This window comes from Paroedura picta, chromosome 3 (assembly GCF_049243985.1).
Source record: "Paroedura picta isolate Pp20150507F chromosome 3, Ppicta_v3.0, whole genome shotgun sequence".
NCBI lineage: Eukaryota > Metazoa > Chordata > Lepidosauria > Squamata > Gekkonidae > Paroedura > Paroedura picta.
The window spans coordinates 27,261,025-27,281,157 of NC_135371.1; the positions used below are offsets into that span (position 1 = coordinate 27,261,025).

The 20,133-nt window shown below is 41.4% G+C and overlaps 1 protein-coding gene across 2 annotated transcripts in view; it reads right to left on the reverse strand.

Moving 5' to 3' along the window:
- Positions 1 to 3,106: 3,106 nt before the first annotated feature.
- The window catches only part of RYBP (RING1 and YY1 binding protein), a 53,327-nt gene continuing 36,300 nt past the window's right edge, over positions 3,107 to 20,133 (reverse strand). The window contains exons 1-4 of one of the 2 annotated variants that reach the window (XM_077325188.1): positions 11,749 to 13,907; positions 11,141 to 11,317; positions 10,503 to 10,601; positions 3,107 to 7,339 (exon numbers count right to left, since the gene is read on the reverse strand). In XM_077325188.1, the coding sequence (XP_077181303.1) occupies positions 7,087 to 7,339; positions 10,503 to 10,601; positions 11,141 to 11,317; positions 11,749 to 11,807 (588 nt within the window). In that variant the 5' untranslated portion in view covers positions 11,808 to 13,907 and the 3' untranslated portion in view covers positions 3,107 to 7,086. Of the gene's footprint in view, positions 7,340 to 10,502; positions 10,602 to 11,140; positions 11,318 to 11,748; positions 13,908 to 20,133 lie in introns of those variants that run through there. The other variant, XM_077325187.1, reaches the window with a different exon arrangement.

Here is a 20,133-nt window from a genome sequence, read left to right on the forward strand (position 1 = left end):
TCTGTCTAAAACCATCTAACCCAACAGGGCTTGTACAGATACTTGCAACATTTCATAATGCCCACTCTCAAAGGTTTTGATGTAGCTCAGGGATGCCATTTAAAAAACAGGCACTTGATACTGACTATTTTTATTTAATGCCAGAGAATAAACCTCACTTCCTTTGATGGAAGATGGACCATGAAAGGGAGGAGGCTAAATTGTTGTAGAGAATGAAGCCAGGGCAGAGGAAGCGTAGCAAGGAAAGTAGAATATTTTTTCTGTGTGTTTGTAATTGGGCAACAGAAGTTAAGGAGAACATTGTTCTTATGCAAACAAAATTGAGAGGGTTCAGAGGAGAGTGATGGGAATGATCCAGGGGCCTGGGGACCAAGCTCTGTGGGGCAAAGCTGAAGGGGATGTTCAGTACATACCTATAAAAACACATTGATAAGGCTCAGGAAAGAATAGCACTTTGGACCAAAACATCATGCTTTTCTTGAGAAATAAAGTCTTGAAGACTTCTGTGATGCGCAAGGTGAAGACACATCATCACATTGCCAAAAGGCACTCCAGATTTCCGCAAACCTTAAGATCCTATTCAAAATTCCAAGCATAACATTGTCTGATGCAAACAACCACACCTAATACAATTAAAATCAGTCTTTCAAGATTATAAAGTACAGCCAAGTTATTCACTAGCCCGGCACAATGATTTACATTCTCATATTAAAATTCTCATAAATTCTGTACTAACTGAAGATTATTCCACATAATCTCCAAAATAAAGCTTGGTGTCATCATCCTATTTAGAATTGCTTTTAGACCTCAATGTGAGCAGACTGACAGTGCAACTGTCAATAACTCAGACTGGAGTGCTGAGTTACTCCAGTCTTAAACCAGTTTTCAGTGGACAAAAAGGTGAGTAACTGCATAGAACATTGTACTGTAAAACATGCAACTATGGGCAACAAAAATTTGGGCAAATGACTCAAAACAGGTCTTTTACAACTTCAGCAAAATATGTCCACATTTCTGACAGCATCAATCCTGGTGGCCCTTCCTCACATCCTGGCATTTGGAGAACAAAGACTGTGACTTTACTCCCCACTTCCTTAAAGCCATTGATATCCTGCAGAGATTATGTAGTGTGAACCACACAGACATGAACATTGTGGGCCATCACCTCCACCCCAGAAATATAAAGCTGTCCTTGTCTGGCAATTAGGTTGTGCAACAAAAATAAGATCTGCAGTGCGGGTTGCACGAATGCACATTTTAGTTTAAAAAATATTCTCAGGGGACATATATTGGCACAATATTGGTCTAATACGGGGAGGGTGTGTGTGTTTCTATTCTTACCTGTCAACACCAGAAAGCATAATCTGGGACATGTCTAACATGTGCTTGGGGCTCCCAAAAGGAATAGCTACTTCCTTATTTTTGGAACAAGCATTTTGACAACCTTCCAAGAGAGATTAAAGAATATAATGCCTTGTGTTACTCCTTATGCCTCTACAGCACTTTTGAAAGTGATTTCTGCGCACTTCAGTTACTAAGCCAAAAAAGAATTTTTGTTTAGTAGCTTTATGGATATTTTAGCTTAAGCTTTATAATCCCTGCCAAAAAAAGGTTCATAATCTGGTATAAACTGTCCCTTTTTCCTAGAAATGAATGCCAAAGCCTAGCTAGATAGGACAGTCCTATTTCTTAAATGTTTCACTTGCCAAGAATACTCATCATCTTTTGAAAAATGGCTGTTCACAGAAACTGAAGTTACTGAGCAAGAAGTCCAGGTGTGTTCGGCCATCCTTCTATTCTTAAAATGACATGGAAGTTCAGGTTGGATAGACACAACCAAGCATTAATTTCCCACATTGTCCATGTTATCAAACACTTAGGAAACCAATAAAATCAGAGTCCAGTAGCACCAGTGTCCAGTAAGACCAACAAAGATTTATTCAAGGCGTGAGCTCTTGAGTGCAAGCACTCTTCCTTGGAAACCAGTGAGCATTGCCAACTTTATTATCTGAATTGTCCTGCTGATTAGCAAGTAAAACTTTACATCTGGTACATTTCTACCCAACTGCCATTGTTTGATGCAAAGTTGTCCTCTGCTGAGCCTCATCGGTTTGCGTCTTCTAGCACAAAGATGGAGATGGAATCTGTCCCAGGTACCAGGTGTGTAGGGAGCCATTATGCAAAAGCCTGCCTCGCTTCTAAAAACTTAAAAACTCTTCTTACTCGACTCCTACAATCACAAGTGTTCTACCCAACTCGAAACTGCTTGCGTTTACATTAGTTTCAAAACACTAAAACAGCAGAAAAATCAAGGTTGTTTTTAATCTAAATAACAGAATCACAAAATAGTATTTCAAAGTATGAAAGAGTTTACTGCATAGCATCTTAAAATGTTTTCAGTGATCCATATCAAACTATGCCAAGTCTTTGAAACTCAGTGTACAAGTGCTCAGTGTATTCTTAAACAGAGCTTACACTTTTGTAAACCCACAAGGACTTGAAAGGGTGCAGTTTGGTTTAAGATTGCAATGTAAGGATTTTGCCCTGTGCCACAGAGAAAAGTTGACTACCCGCCATAGCATGCCCATTACTGAATGATGTTCCATTTAAAAACAAAAACAAAACAAAATGGTGGCATCTAGAAAGTCCTACACAGTTAGCAAGTTTTGTTCTCATTTTATTTTCAAGCTGAATCCCACAATGGATTTTGCTTGTTACAAGTCTTAAAATAAGAGGGTAATTGTGTTAAATCTTGTGGGGCCTAAACAACTTCTCTCTTGAAAAAAATTTATTGCGGCATAAGCTTTCATTAGCCAAGTCATGCTTTGCCAGATGCATGCTAAACATTCTACTTAAGAGTCAGATTTCTGCAGCTGTAAAATTAGGAAAATTTTACTCCAAAGTCCTTAACATTTAACTCCAGTAATTTAAAGCAAAGCAAGAACCAAAAAAAAGAGTATGTGAACTTGCTTATTTGAAATACTAGTGACCATACAAGCTCACATATACACCCCACTATAAAAGTTACCTTGAAAAATGCTATCTCAAAAAACGACTATCCCTTCCCTCATCACTAATGTTAAACACCAAAGAATAGAAATTCAGCTTTAATTAAACGTTACTATTTTATTTGTGAAAAAACTACAAGCAGAATTCATAAATAGACATTTCTATTTAAAGCAGGAAAATGATAAAGTGGCTTCTAATAACAGTCGTGCACATGCCGGTAACAGGAATATATTAACATCTTTTATTTGCTAGACAAAGAGCAGTGTCCAATATAAATTTCCCGAAAACATTTAAGACCTGTGAATTTTTCTGACCAGTTCACAAAACCACCATTGACACTTTTAGCATGAAGATTAAAAACAAACCTAACAGGACTGTCAGCTCTAAAGACTTTACAGAGCAGAAAACTTCCAAAAGCGTTATACAAGCTGTCTTTCTGGGCAAATGAAAAATATAGCTCGTATAATACATTAACATAAAAATCCACAAGATAAAATTATGTCTTGACATACTTAAACAAGCATTCTCTATTGGTCTCCAAACAAACAAAGCTAAAGAAATAATGTAACCATCTTTACACAGTAAATTAAGGTTACAAGTCATACACAAGAACAGAACTGCTTGCGCATTAAAAACTGTTCAGCTCCATTGTCATATTCTAAATGTTGGCTCTTAAATCATTTTTCCCCGGTTACATACAAGCAAAGGTTATTATAGTCAGCAATTAATAAATCTTCAATAATTTACGTTTACTGTTGTTTAGAAAGTAGACTGGTATTGATAAGGCAGGTGGAAGTGTCTCTCAATGAACATACCTACTGATCAATTTTAAAATCTGGAGGTTTTTTAAAGCAAGTGAAATGCTTTCAATTAAAATTGCTAAACTTAAATGCTTTTCACTGTTCCCTTTGCGTGACTATGTCCAACTGAGCAAGTCAGGCAAGCTGTTGTGTGTATGGGTGTGCACGCACATGTGTGTATGTGAAGTGTAAAAATTGAAACTTGCAAAATGTTAACACTGTGCTTTTTCCTCGCCTGCTCACTGTGTCACTGGCTACCAAGCGTCTCTGGCCCTTCCTCTACGCTAGTATTTAAAACATGCTCTCCAACTACCGTATGGCAAACTGAAATGTAGACAGGTGAAGGGGAATTCCATTTTAAGACAACATGCTGCTTTTTAAGGGTATCGTCCATCACAGGGGGTAAGTAGAAAAGCAGATTGACAACGCAACAGCTAAAAATGCGGCCCAAGAAAGTTTGAATGCTTAGCTGACAATTTCAACCAAATGCAGCTTCAGTCAGTTCACTTGTGCCAAAGATAGATTTGCATACTTTTCACCTAACAAGCTAACATATCACAGAGGCACACGTTAAGAAAAAGAAAAGAAAACCCAAAGAGGATTCCACTGAATTGGTAAGCCAATGAGTAGCTCATTACCTTTAAAGCTTTTACCACCTAATCTAAGGGGCATGTTTCACTGGGCGCATCCCAGTAGTTCACTGGGCGCAACAACCCACCTGAGCTGCTGTGCAGCGTTTGAATGGCAGCCCACACAAAGACGGGTGGAAGAGGCAGGGCAACAGTGCTGGGTGGGTGATGTTTGCCGTGTAATTTTCTCAGCATACCCACACTCTGTTTCCCCCCCTGCACCAAGGCCTTGTTCTCGAGAACTGCAGAAGGCACCCTTTGACTACGCAGGTGCACTTCCCTCGCCCACAGCACAGCTCTGCTGGAAAGCGCCCAAATGCAAACAGGCCTAATTCATTCTGGTTCATTTCATTTAAAAAACTGTGCAAAATACACACATCTGGGACTAAGTTCAAACATCTCTTTAAAAATTAAAAATTTTCTCCAAAAAAATAAATATGGCTGACCAATTTACCCTCCCTGAGATCCTTTAAAGGAATAGTAAAACTTGGAAAAGGAATGCCTTTACAATATCGTATCAATGTTAAAAAGGTGGACCAATGTGGACTACTAAAAACTACAGATAATATTGTTTCAGGAACTTATGAGAATCATCTGGTTTTCCTTTGGTTCTTTTTTTCTTTTTCAATAAATACTTTAATAACAGGATTTCAAAGAACAACAAAAAAAAATTAGATACAAGAACAATTTAATAAGGAACGCACCATGTTCAGAATCAAACTGCAGCTGCAAAGGCACGGCTCTGCTTCTCCACTGCTCTGAGCAGAGTTGGTTTATTCAGTTAAGCATAGGCTGAAACGTAAAATCGATGCGGAAGGAGCTTGTGTCTGCCAGTTATAACTGAGCTGATAAAATGCAACCATTTCATTGCCTCCACACAACAGAAATAATTTATATTTTTCAAGCAAGTCATTAGTATAGGAACTGTCTAGCACCAAGTTCTGGCAAAGTGGCCCTTTGAGCGTTAACGCTCACACAGTATCCGTTGTGACAGAAATGGGAGAAAAGGTTGCTGAAATTACAGCAAAGCACTCTGGGTCGCCTAAAAAAAAAAAAAAAAAGCACACGCAATGAGAACTCGAAGTTTGTTGTGTCTTAAAACAAAACAGTGTTCCATCTCTTCGTTCTAGTGTTTTAAGAAGGGTACCACACAAGCTAGTTAAAACTGAAATACAACTCTTAACGGGGCTGGAAGGAAGTCGACATCAAAACATCTGTCCAGCAAGAATAAAAATTACTCATCATCCAGTAGCTCCCTTACCAGTATGAAAAAGTACTTCACAACTTCATCTCACATGGCAGGATTATCTAGACATGCCTAAACACCAGTAATCCCAACATGTCACTGGGTGACAGGCTGTTTTTTTTTTAAGATCATTCTGCGGATACACAATGAATTAATTAAAAACAAAACAGCATAAAGACAGACGTGAAAGATCTGCATGAAGAACAAGCCATAAGACCTCAGATCATGTAGCAGATTTGTTATATTAGCTGGGTGGAGAGCAGCCGGCACCTTTTGCTCTAAACTGTAAAACCTGACAATACCTCCTTCCCCACACAAATATCAAAATGTTACCCCCATAACCAATACAGATCTGGATAAAGGTACAGAACACCATACTAATGTGAGGCAGGTTATGCAAAACTAGGCAATGTTAGTGGGTCATCCTGTACATTAATACTAGGCATTCTGAAACAAGCATGGCTCACGGCCATTCAAACGTGTACACTGCCATAGGGCAAGGCTGGAGATTTATTGTTTTCAGGTATTCTACTAGGAATGCAAGTGACTTGGAGCACCTTTTAGATTTCAAAAACAGAACAGAAAATAAGAAAATAGACGTCTATCTTTGTCCAGTACTCTTCAGCCAAAGCACAAGAAGGAAGCCAGGTCCTGTTTCGGTTTGAACCTTCAGGAACACTCTGTTCATTTATGAGATCCGGTCCTGTTTCAGCTTTTTCCAAAGGGCACTCACTGTCCCAGATCTTAAATTGTTTCGCTTCACAGTGTTTCAAGCACCAGCGTTTCCATGTATTGGTTTCAAATAACCCTATATATATATTTTTATTTATATATATATATATATATTTATATATTTATATATAATTTATATCAAAACTGATAGTACACAGTATAACTGGAAGAAGAAGGGGAACTGAAGTCAGAACAGGATATGCTGGACAAAAAAACAAGGATGGAGTTTGTGGATGCAATAAATAAAGAACTCTCCTACAGCCCTCTCCCTCCCACTTACCTCACATTTCCTCATACCCCAAAAACAAGCAAAAAGGTTGCAATGTTCAAGGAAAAAACTGTGCACGGCAGATTTATAAAAAAGTAGAGCACATCCAATTATAAATGATTGTTAGGAAAATCATATAAAACAATGGAATACATAAGTGTCAAAAAGTTATTGTCAGGGTGCGAAATTCCTTGCTGGCCAGATGCCCACAGCCAGTACCAATGATCCTGGTGCCATCTGTTAAAAGGTGATGTCCAAAAAACATGTCCAATCTCAAGAAGAGGCAGAAGAGATGGGAGTGGCACTGGAGCTTTCCCTGGAGGACTACAGCCTAGTGGACAAGTGGAGTATTTGAATTTCATACCCTGATTTCATAAGTTTCCCACAATTCCATGTGCAATTTCAGAAAGATTCGTCATTGACTGCGGACATGTCGCCCTTTGGCGTAGAGGAGCGGGACGAACCCTTGTCTGTGCTCTCGGATCCCGAGCTGCTCTGATTCTGCTGTTCTGATCCTGCACTGGAGGTCACTGTGGATGATGATGTGGAAGAAGAGCGAGTCTTTTCTTTAAAGTCTGTGATAATTACTGTGACATTTCCCACTGTGACTGCCAGCTGCTGGGCGGTACTTCTGTCCACATTTTTCAGTCTGGGCCTTAAATTTTAAAAAGAGAGAGAAAGAGAGACCCTTTATAAACAACAGATGAGGCTTCTGTTATGACATTTTTCTTAGCTAGCTTACAAGGATCCCTTCTAAAGGGAATCGAGGACCAGGCCAATGATAAACAAATGCATACTGAACAACATGACTGTTCTTTCCTTCCCCTCCAACTGACCTTTTTGCTCTTTTCAAAATGCTAAGCCCATCAGCATGTTCACCCTCCAGAACCTACGTGTGGCTGAGGAATAAATTATTGGAGGCTTGCAGAGGTAGGAATTTATCCTCGACTGCACCCAGCCACAAATAACAGTAAAGACAGAACTACACAAGTATCGAGAAAGCCTCAAGGTTCCTTCCTGGATTAAAGAATTTCATACTTGGAATTCGTCATCTTCTTGTGTGCCCCAAAGCTGTGACTTTGCAATGCTAAGCCACCAAAAAAAAAAAAAATCTGAAAGAGGCACTGTCATCTGCACAGGAGATCTCTGCCATTCAAACACCACAAGCACCAGCACAACTTGGTGACTTTTTTGCAACGGCTGACAATTTAAAGGAAGAAGTAGCCCAAAGCAGCCCAGGCAGAAACCTGTTCAAACAGTCTCTTCTGGTTATGGCTACTGAAAAGAAGCCAAAGAAATTCATGCAGGATGCAGAAGTAGACCAATAAAAGTGGTATTTTGTTTTCAAATCCAGAACCCTCTGCGTGTTTTGCATCATGCTTCTGTGCAGTCATCAAGCCAGCAAATAAAGCACAGACTGCCACTCCCATGAGTGCCTGCAACCATCTGAGGTTCTTTAGCCACACCAGCTCTGGACAGCGGAGAGAGCCAAATCAGTTCACTACCTGGGAGCCTCAAAATTCCCTGCTGATGCTCCCAAAGAACTGAAGCAGAGCAACAAAGAAGATCTCAAGAAAACAAATGGCTGTTAAAAAAAAATAAGAAGAGCTAAAGCATTCATTCCACAAGATTAAAGGGTTGTACTTCCAAGGCCAAACTTTGAACAGTGAGCTAGCTTTGATGTACAAGAGTTAATGTAGCTGGAACCAGTAATGCTATATGAAGAGGGCTTATTTTTGTAGGCATGCCAAGAAGGTCAATTTAAAGGCATTTTTGTACAACACTGGCTGATCTGCAGGCCACAGAATTGGCCTTCTCACCACCCCAGTCCAAGAAATAGTGGTAGATCTGACTAATGCTTCACTGCAAGACAGCAATGCTTTGGTCACTGGCTTTAAAACCTACATGTCCATTATCAGCAGTGTAGAGGCACTTTTTTTCAATCCAATCCTGTGGGCTTGGAAATGCTTACCCAGCCTACAACACAAAAACCCACAAGGGAGACAATTTTGTGTCTTAATTGGTCCCTGTATCACATCCTGTTTGTTAGAGAACTACCCAAATTGCTTTGCTTCTCTAACCTTCAGGTCTACTCTTTTACCATGCTCCTAGATATCCCAAAATTCTTTTTTTTTTTTGCTTAAATGCTGCATTTAAATGTCCTCGTGGGGTTGTTGTTTTATTTTGTTTTCTTTCTTCAATCAGCACATGGGAAGGATGATGAGAGGGGTGTAACCTGGGTATGCACAACACTACATGTGATATCACAAAACATAGTTGTCATAAATAAACTAAAGTTACAGTCCAAACCAGGCACACAATTCTATTTTCCTTCAAGCCCTATGGTACTTGATAGGTATGCAGTTCTACAAGGATTATAAACAGAAGGAACATCCAGTGCTGCGTAATACTAAAAATATTTTCATCCTATTACTATACAATGGCCAGCATAGTAGATTTGCATTTAAGGTAAGCGGCAACAATAGCCCTGCATAGCAAATTAGAGGCAGGAAAACTCAATGTACCAGCTGCAAACTTCAAACAATGTAAACTCAATGACGGAGTTGCTACAATTCAGACTGTATTTTTTGCACCAAAGAAAAAGCTGGGGAAGGTGGGGGGAGTTGCTGTAGAAGGAGGTTCTGCTTTCTCTTGACAGGGGAAGATTTTCATTGTCCTTAATCCTCTCAACTGATTGCACAGCTGTCACCAAGGGTGACTGGGAAGTGGTATTTTGTTGTTTGCCCGAAGTAAAAATGAGGCTCCCCAGCCACTGATATTACATGACCCCCACTTGAATGGGAGGAATGGAGCAAAACATAAACACATGCACACTACTGTTTGATCTGAGTAACAGAATCCAAAATACATGCACAGTGCATAGAAGTGCAAAAAACCCTCACAGAAACACGTTCTCCATTTTGGAGCCATCAAAACAGGCTGCAGAAGGAAATCTAAAAGAAGGATGGCCTTGAAAGAATAGAAGGACTACCTGACCATAACCTGGTACACCCAAGAACTAGGGATGCCAGTCCTCAGGTGGGACCTGGAGATCCCCTGGTTTTATATCTCATCTCCAGATCAGTTCCCCTGGAGAAAATGGCTGCTTTGAAGGGTGGACTCCATAGCATTATAGTCTACTGAGGTCCCTCCCTTCCCCAAATCCCACCCACTCTCAGTCCCACCCTCCAACATCTCCAGGTATTTCCCAACCCAAAGCTGGCAGTCCTAACACGAACACATGAAGCCCAGGCTGCCAGTTTGGTGTAGTGGTTAGGAGTGTGGACTTCTAATCTGGCGAGCCGGGTTCGATTCTGCACTCCCCCACCTGCAGCCAGCTGGGTGACCTTGGGCTCACCACAGCACTGATAAAGCTGTTCTGACTGAGCAGCAATATCAGGGCTCTCTCAGTCTCACCCACCTCACAGAGTGTCTGTTGTGGGGAGAGGAAAGGGAAGGCGACTGTAAACTGCTTTGAGACTCCTTTGGGTTGAGAAAAGCAGCATATAAAAACTAACTCTCCTTCTCCTTCTATTGATTGCCCAACAGAGAATCATAAGCATAAGCCTTATGCAGTTGAATTGGTAAATTTAGATCAATCCTAATTACAATGAAAGTACTGTAGAAAAATGACAGTATTTGTTCTCCACCCTGCCACACACTCCATGACTTAAGTAATTCATTGGCTGGAAGGAAAAGTTAAATGCTCAAGATCGCTATCCTGGAAGAAAATGCCTTCTCATACTGTACAGAGATAATCGGTCAGACCAAGAAGCTAATTCAGGAAGACTATACTCAGGAAATCTGTATTAAATTACCTTGAAGTATGATTTGAATCACTGGTCTTTGTTGTTGTATTCCCAGACTTTATGCTGTTTGCTTCACTTGGTGGATCTTTCACAATATCTGACTTTGGTCTGAAAGAGAAGAGAAAAACAAATACTAGGAGGGTGCTGCACTTTTAAAGGAAATCACTTCTGAAAACTGGGATAACTAATATCATGGTGGGTGCTTGTGCGTGTGTTTAATACACATACACAAAGCCAAAAAACAAAGAAAACAAAACCTTGTAATGATTACAACCCTCACACCCATCAATAAGACCACAGGAATGCTAGGAGAAGGGAAATTTCTAATAAGGTCCTACATAGTATCAATGTGCCTCTTCACTCTCAGCTACTCTGGGAGGAGGATAAAGAGCAACAAAAATTTAAAGTTGAATGCAGCAGCAAAGAAAGAGCCAAGTCACATGAATCAAGAATTGGTGGCAGTTAAGAGAGAAGGAAAGTATTGGGGATCAAAGGGAAACTAAGGAGTCACTGGGTATTTGAGGCACCTAGTAGGGATTTTAAACTAGGGAAATTGGGAGGGGGCACATCAGATTAGATCACTTGCAAAGGGGCACAAGCTAAGAGGTTGGGAATTTCTAATTTGGACGGGTGGCCCAGAAACATACTTAGTCTTCTTGTTGGTACTCTTCTTTATAACACTTTGACTAATTTCTTTTTCTTTGTCTGGCTTTTTTTCTTCCTGCTTTTCCACCTTCTCTTTCTTCTCCTTTTTAGGAGGTGGTGGGGTAGCATATTGCTGAGCAACTTGTTGTGCAACAAGCTGAGAATTTATCCTAGGTTTCCTATGATGTGAGAAGAAATAAAAAAGGGATACTCATTGTCAGTGACTTTATTAAAACAAATGGCTCACTGCAGCAGAAGCATTAGTAAAACAAGTATTTCATCAAACAAGGAATGTCTGGTGTTAACCAGCAAATGGGTTACGTCCACAATTTTAAAACGGCACTCTCTCACAAACTTTATCATTCATACTGCCCAATTACTTTCTGAATAATTGTTAAATGTAAAATTAGGAATTCTGCAATCACTTCTTTTAGAGAAAGTCTCTGTCTTTAGGATTGAACATGACTGCTTGAGAACTTGAGCCTAGCACACAATACTCATCTCTGAAATTAAAAACATGTTTAACAATCTGTATTACAGAAGAAGCACAGTTTTAAAAGTCTGGACATGAAAACATGCTGAAGAGGCCAGTGAAAGCCATGAAACTCACACACTGTCTGTACTTTGAAGTGTTATGCTAACTGACCCAGGCTGCTTGTACTGTTTCATCAAATGGACACTGGTAAATTGTTAAATACAGAAAACAGAGTTAGTGATGTCTCATTCAACTGTAATTATTCAGAATAAATTCTTCTTTCCTAAGGCTGCAAGCCTGACATTCGCAACAGAGAGACTGTCAATCAGAGCAAATCTAAAACAAATGATACATTCAACTTGTCTTTAGCAGTTCTCTCTGTGCCAGACTCCCACTGGCACTGCTTCTTAATACTACTGTCTGCAACCTTCCACAATCACAAACCTGTAACAATAGGGAAGCAGCAAAACTGGAAAGTATTTTCATTTAAGTTATGAATCAAAAGACAAACTTAAAACTGAGAATAGGCAGGCATGCGCTATAACCAAAAGCAGCTAAGTGATTCCCACGGATGCAGGAACAACCTTTTTCTTCCTGTCTCCTTGGTGGGAGTCACCCTGTCTTCAGTTCCTTTGCTGCCTTACTAGGGAGAGCAAGGTTTTTCAGGGAAATCAGACCCCAAAGCTTCACACTCGATTTAATGTATCAAATGCAGTGGTGATCAGAAATAATTACCTGGACACTACCGCCCTTCTTAGCACTTCAAGAAGGTGGTGTCACTCAAGAGTAACTCAGAGATCTATCTTTTAACTTTTCCCCATTTAGAAATGCACAGGCATGGAACACAAGAGAAAACCTCTTTTCACTCACAAGGTATTTGTAATGGCAATTTATCTCCTAATTAGCATACAAATGTTCAGACTGCTTGAACTCATACTTCCATCGTTCTTCCCTGTGCTCACCTAACTGTTTTTTCCCCTTCATTTTCAAGGGGCTTTACACCACGCCCCTTTCTAATCGAAAGAAGACAGAACACGGAAGCCTGACATATTAAAAACATTAACAGAACTGAACACAATAAAAACCAGGAAAGGAAAGAGCCCACCTAAACAATATAGTCTTACACTGGCATCTAAACTGAATGAGAAAAGAGGCAGCCCTTGTTTCAACTGGCAGCCTATTCTACAAGGATGAGGCCACACACACAGACAAACAACAAGCAGCTCCCTCTCCCAGAGCTTACTTTCCCTCAAAGAACAAACTTTGTCAGGATTTGTAAGTCCTTTCAGGCTTATATGGGGAGAGGAGGATCTTGAAATATGAGGAACCCACAATGGGATCTTTAAAAGACAAAAATGGGACACTGAACTAGACCCCAAGGCAGGGAGCCAGTGCAGTTGCCTGTAATGTTACAGCTATATATGAGGGGTAGTCTGATTAACACCTGTTAACAGATGGGCTGCTGCATTCTAGAATCATTTCAGCTTCTGAGTCATTCTCCCAGGCAACTCGATCTAGAGTACGTTACAGTAATCCTGTATCAAAGTTACAGGAGTACAGTTAAGTGTGGCCAGGTTAACTGCGTCCAAAAATAGATGAACATTCCTGGCCCTATAGAAATGACAGAGGAACTCCTAGCAATAACAAAGACCTTCATTTCCATGAATGGGGCAGATAAAAGAATACTGTCAAAATTGACACTGAATCTACAATCTTCACTGGCACCCTGTCTAACATAGAGAGCCAAATCCCCCCCAGGATGCTAACTTTTCATGCCTCCCTTTACTTTCTGCATTCTTCCACACAGAAACGTTTGAAACCCATAGAATACCATCCTACATATTCTAACTTGCTGTTCAAGATGGCACAATATAGTAAGTGAAATGCTACTGACAAATTAAGCAGGCCCTAAGACAATGGTCAAGAACCACAACAGATATATTTAACTAGGTGCAGAGACTGTGACACTTATATTTACTTCTTTCCTGCGAAGAACTGTTCAGTGGCCATACAACTAACCAGAAAACAGAGGAAACAACTCGCAGACCTGCAGGGCAGTTTCAGGGCAGGAGGAGGCTGCAGCTGTGAAGGGCTGGGGTGTGAGAGTCCCTGTTTGTTTAGCAGTTGTTTTTGGGTTCAGCATTTTGATCTGAGTCACACATCATCTTCAAGAATATAACTTAAGCAACCAGATAAGCTGAGATTTTGCTGAAAAGGGTTAGGCATTGGTGGAGGAGAGGACCCTGCCCCCCACTTTTCCTGATCCTAAAGCAGTGGTCCCCAACCTTTTTGAGGCTGGGGACCGGAAGGGCAACTGCCCGCCTGCCCATGCTGCGCATGCGTGGCCGAAATCGCACATGCGCGGAACTTTCGCACATGTGCGGAACTTTCGCACATGCGCGGAACTTTCGCACATGCGCGAAAGTGCCGCGCATGCGGGATTTCGGCCGCACATGCGCGATGCACGGGCGCGGCCCTGATTCCCTCTCCCCCCCTCCCGCAGTAAGAAGCTTCCCGGGCCGCAAGCTTGCGGCCTGGGAAGTTTTTTACTGCAGGGGGGAGGCGGGGAGAGGGATCCGCGGCCCGGCGCCATGGCCTTCGCGGTCCGGCACTGGGCCGCGGGTTGGGGACCACTGTCCTAAAGAACCCCCGGTGGGGAGTTACTCACTTAAATTTGGAGTAGCCCAAACACTTACAGCTGGACAAGGACATCTCCATGGAAATTTATTGTCTGGGGTTTTTCTTCAAAGGTTATTGCTGGGGAGCACTCGCCTCCTGCCTCCTTGCAAAGATCTGACTGCAAAGGAGAAAAGCCACTGCCTGGGAAAACCGGAAAATTGGTAACAATGCAACATACAGGAAAACAAGAAATATGATATGACGTGTGTGAACAGCTAGTTCAACTCTGACAATATCAGGTATGTTATCCTCACCTGACATTTTGTCTGCCTGAAATCAAACCTACCCAGTCTTCTCAACGTCTATATAAACTGATCTTCCAATACAACTTTACGACATACAATTAATTCCACAGTTTGCATCAAACAATGGACACACACACACACACAATAAAAGCATAACAACCCTAACTCACCATAACACAACAGCATCATGACATGACACAACCTTTCTCAGAGGAGTAGCCACACATCATAACACTGTACCTCAAGAAGGGACTCACACACCACAACGTTCTTAGTATGTATGAAAGTCTGCCAAAAGTAAGGGATCCTAAAACCAGTTCCATTAAAACAAATGGAAGATTCACTAAAAAACATAGGCTGCATTCTATAAACCTCTTAAAGTCTTATTCTTATGGAAGTATCTGCTTACAATCCAATTGATTACTATCAGATATTTTTATAATCATCTAGAAAAACCCCATGTAAACAAGGTCTGTACTTTTATCATTTTTCATCAGGAAAAACATAGATTTAACAAATTAAATAATCATTCACAATTACAAAAATGTAAATTATTATTAGTAGCACCATTGTTTTCGTTAAGGATACTTTTGGACAAAAAGGTAATTTGAGTTCATAAGCTTGCCTCTATCTGAGAAAAAAATATAAAGTAACATGCCACATCACTAAAAAAAATGGCTAGATGCTAGTTAGATGGTTGAGCATGAGGATTTCCAGGAAATAATTTTGTCCTTATCTGTAATTTTATGACTAATTGTTTTAAAGCCATCAAGAAAAAGGAGATGTGTGTTACTCCGCAATTACACTTCACTTAATTTCAAGTTTAGATTTGCCACAGAGCAAAGAAGAAGACTAGCAAGAAATTCAGAGCTGTTCAAACATTCAAAACCTCATTCTGTGAAATCAAAATAACCTCTTTATACTTTCAGAAAAGCATACCCCAGGATCTCTTCTGTATGTAACTGTGCATAAGCTTTCAACTTCCTCTTCACGTCAATGGAACTTTGACACAATTACAGGCTGCAGTAAACAGTAAGAATATGATTAACATCAAAACTGATTATTTAGAGCTCAATTAATCATACCACCTACTTCAAAACACTGAAGATACAAGCAATTCTTCAGAAACTTAAATTGATGATGATTCAGTACAGAATATACATCAGTTTGACAAATGGGATTCTGAACCTTGAAAAAAAGAGCACATACCACTTAAAACACATCAAACAATTAAAAAAAATTAACTTGAATTTGTCAGCCCAGCTGCCATCTTGATTCCATTTTTTGTTGGCCTTTCTCTCACCATCTTGAGAATGTGGGACCATTTTGTCAGCAATTAACAAGAAGCATTTCTAGCCATAAGTACCTCACAGGACTGAGAAGTAGCAAAAAGAACAGCACTGCATGTAACCTATTTCTAATAATCCTAAATACAGGTGATAAATTCTAATCTCAGGCACTCTTAACACTAATGGACAGCACTCAAGATGCCACAAATATATACATCTGGACATTCAAGGGCTCTAGTCTAGACCACATGAAGCCACCTTATATGGAATCAGTCCACTGGTCTAACAAGGAAAAGTATTCAGTACTCTGACTGACAGAAGCTCTCCAGGGTTTTATGCAGAGGTCTTTCTTTTAATTGGAGAAACTGCAAATTCCAGCATACTCTACAACTGAGCCATCAATCCATTTGAGAGATTCAACTCTGAACTTTAAATAACAGAACAAAAACCTGCTGTATCAGAGTAGTGGTCCATCTAGTCCAGCATCCTGTTTCATAGAGTAGCCCTATAGAGAACAAACAAGGCATCTAGGCCAGGGCTCTACTGCACTGCTTCCTCTCAGCAATCTTATTCAGAGGTTTGCTACTTCTGGACATGGAGGATCCCTTCAGTGGCCATGGTCACTGAATTTTCTTTTAAATATATCTATGTTCATAGTTACAACCTACCCTAACGCTACATTCCGGTTTGTGTGAAAAGCTTTTCTTTTGTATGTCCTGAACGTTTCCTCACTGGAAAGGTGCTCCAACCCCCTAATCATCTTGATTGCCCACCTTTCCAGTCATACAATGTATAATTGCCTGTCATATTTATATAGAGAAGATTACCACCACCCCCAGAAAGTTCACCAAAGTAGTGCTTAACAGTCCTCAGCAGAGAGACTCTTGACTCGTCTTACCATAACTTAATCAACCAAGAGAAACAATTGTCAAGATTATATATGATAGCCTTTAGCTCTGAGTCCTGTTAACAATAAGAAAGCCAAAGTAGGAAATCTTTGAACTAACTAACACTTCAGGTAAGGCAACTACTTTTAACCTGAAAAGGTAGAGCAAACAAGCACATCCTTTTATCTGCAAATAATCTAACAAAAACTTCACAGCAGGCACCTGAGGCTATCTCAAAGGAGATATAAAGAGGTATTAAAAAGCCATATGCAATATTTAAAAGATCTCATGAACTCAACTGATGCAATGACTGCAAAGCACATCTTCACCTTTGTTACTACCTCATAGGAATTCTCCACAGTTCATCACAAGTCTTCAACCAGCTATGCTCAACTCATCTCTCAAACCTCTTAAGATGAACAAGTTCCTCCAGATCTCAGCAAGCAAGCGATCTATCCGAGCAAGGGGGAGAGATGCAGAAGACAAGCCCAGTCAACTGATCCAGATAGCCTAGCGTTTATTCCAACTGTTTAACCAAAATGTCACTGAGGCTCCTAAAATCTCAGGAAGTATCGGGATCCATAAATCTCAGAGGATGGGACATATTAACTAGAGTTACCATTCTGCATTGGGAAGCACACTGGTGAGCTACTGGGAGGCCTGGTATTATGATATGGGTCATGGATATACCACTAGCTTCTGAAGGTCTTAAGAAGGCTGATCCAACCCACACAGGGTGGAAAACCCATTATAGTGGTCCACCCTCTAAGAACTGTGAATCTTATACATTTCCATTATCTAGAGGATTAGGGAGTATCAACAGCAAATCTGCTGAATCCTTAGTGATAGTAAGGATTGCTCCCCGGTGGCTACAGAAGAAAAGTAGCCCTATCATATCCTAGAAGAATGTAAACTTGCAACATTGAGGAAAAACATGACATGACTCTGACAAGACGCAGCATCAATGCCAGCACTAATAACTGTGGTGAAGTCTGTTTTTCTTTCTCTTTTGCGCTGAGTCAGGACATCAGCTTCATCTCATCCAGCAGAGCGGTTTACAGGCTGTTAACATCTATTATGACACCTCAGGAGGAGGGCTCACCCCTGGCCTGCTGTAACAGTTTCTTTGCTGATAAAATCTCCCAGATCCCTTCAGTCTTCCATGCTAAATTAACTGCAGATCCTGAGTAGAAGGCGATGTAGAAGCATCCATTCGTGTTTTCTTTGGATCACTTCTGCTTGGTCACTATGACTGATACTGATTAGGTTCCTTAAGATTTAACTTGCCGACTAGGCCCATGCCTTTCATTGCTGATAAAAATTGTTTTTTTGGGGAGATAGATGATAGGAAGCAGAGTAACTCCAGGCTCACCTAGATGAGACACCAACTTTTTTTGCACCCTTACAATTAGGGATTGGAGTCAGTATTGCTACATTGATCTCCAGCGGCAAATAGATGAGGACAGTGCTTCCCAAAACTTGGCTGCTTTTCTAATGGTCAACCGGTATTGTTTCTTTAGGTCCTTCTTGTCTAACTGCTGGCAAAGAGTTTCCTTTGCAGAGGCAGAATTAGCCCCCTGGGAACTTCCCTGTAACATTCCTCAAGAAGCTTTGCCCTTTGCTATGTTTCTAAAACATTTATACAAGGGCTTTGAATAAAGCCATCTGAAGTTTTGGAATGAATTGTCATCTACATGCTAAAAAAGAAATCTGAAATTTATTCTCCAGATACCATCATAAACCATTGGTGGGTGTGGTGATCAGGTAGACGAGAACACATTGAAACTGATTTCAGACAAGACAGGAAATGATGCTGGGTGAGAAAGCAGTTTGATATTTTTATATTTACATTAATATTTACTGATCTGAATAGCTATGATGGAGCCTGAGGTGATGGGTGGTTCAGGAGCTGCAGAAATTGGAAGGAAACAGTGATGGGCTTGGCAGCAGAGTCTGGGAGGGGCACAAGACCCAACATTGGTTGCAGTGATGGTGGGGAGGTTGCTATGAGCCACAGAGCAGCTGTGACAAGCTTGGTAGCAAGGACCAGGAGCTATGTGGGGTCTGGAGGCAACAAGGAAATGATTGAGAGCTATAGTAGGCCCAACAACACCTGTGCTTATTCAGTGGTAGATGAGAAGCTGCAGCTGGTCCAGCATCAATGAGGGTGGTAAGTTAAGTGTGGAAAGGGCTCCCCTTGGCCCATTATGCACGGGCCATAATGCCCGCGCTGGTGGTGGCAGCGCTTCGGGGAAAATCCCCGATAATGCTTGCCACCGCCACCAGTGCTGCTGCGTCCCAGCCCAGGGCTACGGAAGGCCCGCATTAAGCAAACGCAGGAACTTCCATAGCTTCCTGGGTACGTCGGGGGCCAGCAGGGGATGAGGCGGGCCAGTGATGTGCATAATAGCCAGCGCCGTGTCAGCCCGCCCAGCCCTGACCTGCGGTGTCCCTGTAGTGACACTGCACGCCCTTGCAGGCTCCATGGAGCCACGGAGCTAGCAAGGGCGACCCCCTGCCCCCCCCAGTGTGTGTGAAGGGGGCCTGCCCCCCCCACTCCCCCGGCCCCTCCCCAAATCCCGCTTCATCTGGCAGCGATCCGGCCCTCCTGGCCCCGGTGTAAAGTGCACACACACGCTACGCTGGGGCTGCATGCCCCGCCCCCATGCATACAATGCTCCACCGCAATGGCACGGCGGCAGCGCAGGGTAGCTGCTGCCATGCATAAAAGATCCTTGTGAGTATTCTGGCTTCCAACTTGTAATTTTATAAGCCTCTATTCTATCCTCTTATTCATCTCTTTAAACTGAAAAGCCACAGAACTGAATACAGTACTCCAAACGAAGCCATGAGAAGAATACTGAAACTTGTTAAAGTATGTTTTTACTAGAGGTGACTCTGGTATTAAACAAAAGTTTAAAATACTTACATAGAATCAATCATAGAATCAGAGTTGAAAGGGGCCATACAGGCCATCTAGTCCAACCCCGTGCTCAACGCAGGATCAGCCCTAAGCATACTAAAGCATCCAAGAAAAGTGTGTATCCAACCTTTGCTTGAAGACTGCCAGTGAGGGGGAGTTCACAACCTCTCCTCTGCAGCCAACAGAAACAGCATCCTGCCCTCCTCCAAATTACAACCTTTCAAATACTTAAAGAGGGCTATCATGTCCCCTCTCAACCTCCTTTTCTCCAGGCTGAACATTCCCAAGTCCCACAACCTATCTTCATAGGGCTTGGTCCCTTGACCCCAGATCATCCTCGTCGCTCTCCTCTGTACCCTTTCAATTTTATCTATGTCCTTTTTGAAGTGAGGCCTCCAGAACTGCACACAGGACTCCAGGTGTGGTCTGACCAGTGCCGTATACAATGGGACTATAACATCTTGTGATTTTGATGTGATGCCCCTGTTGATACAGCC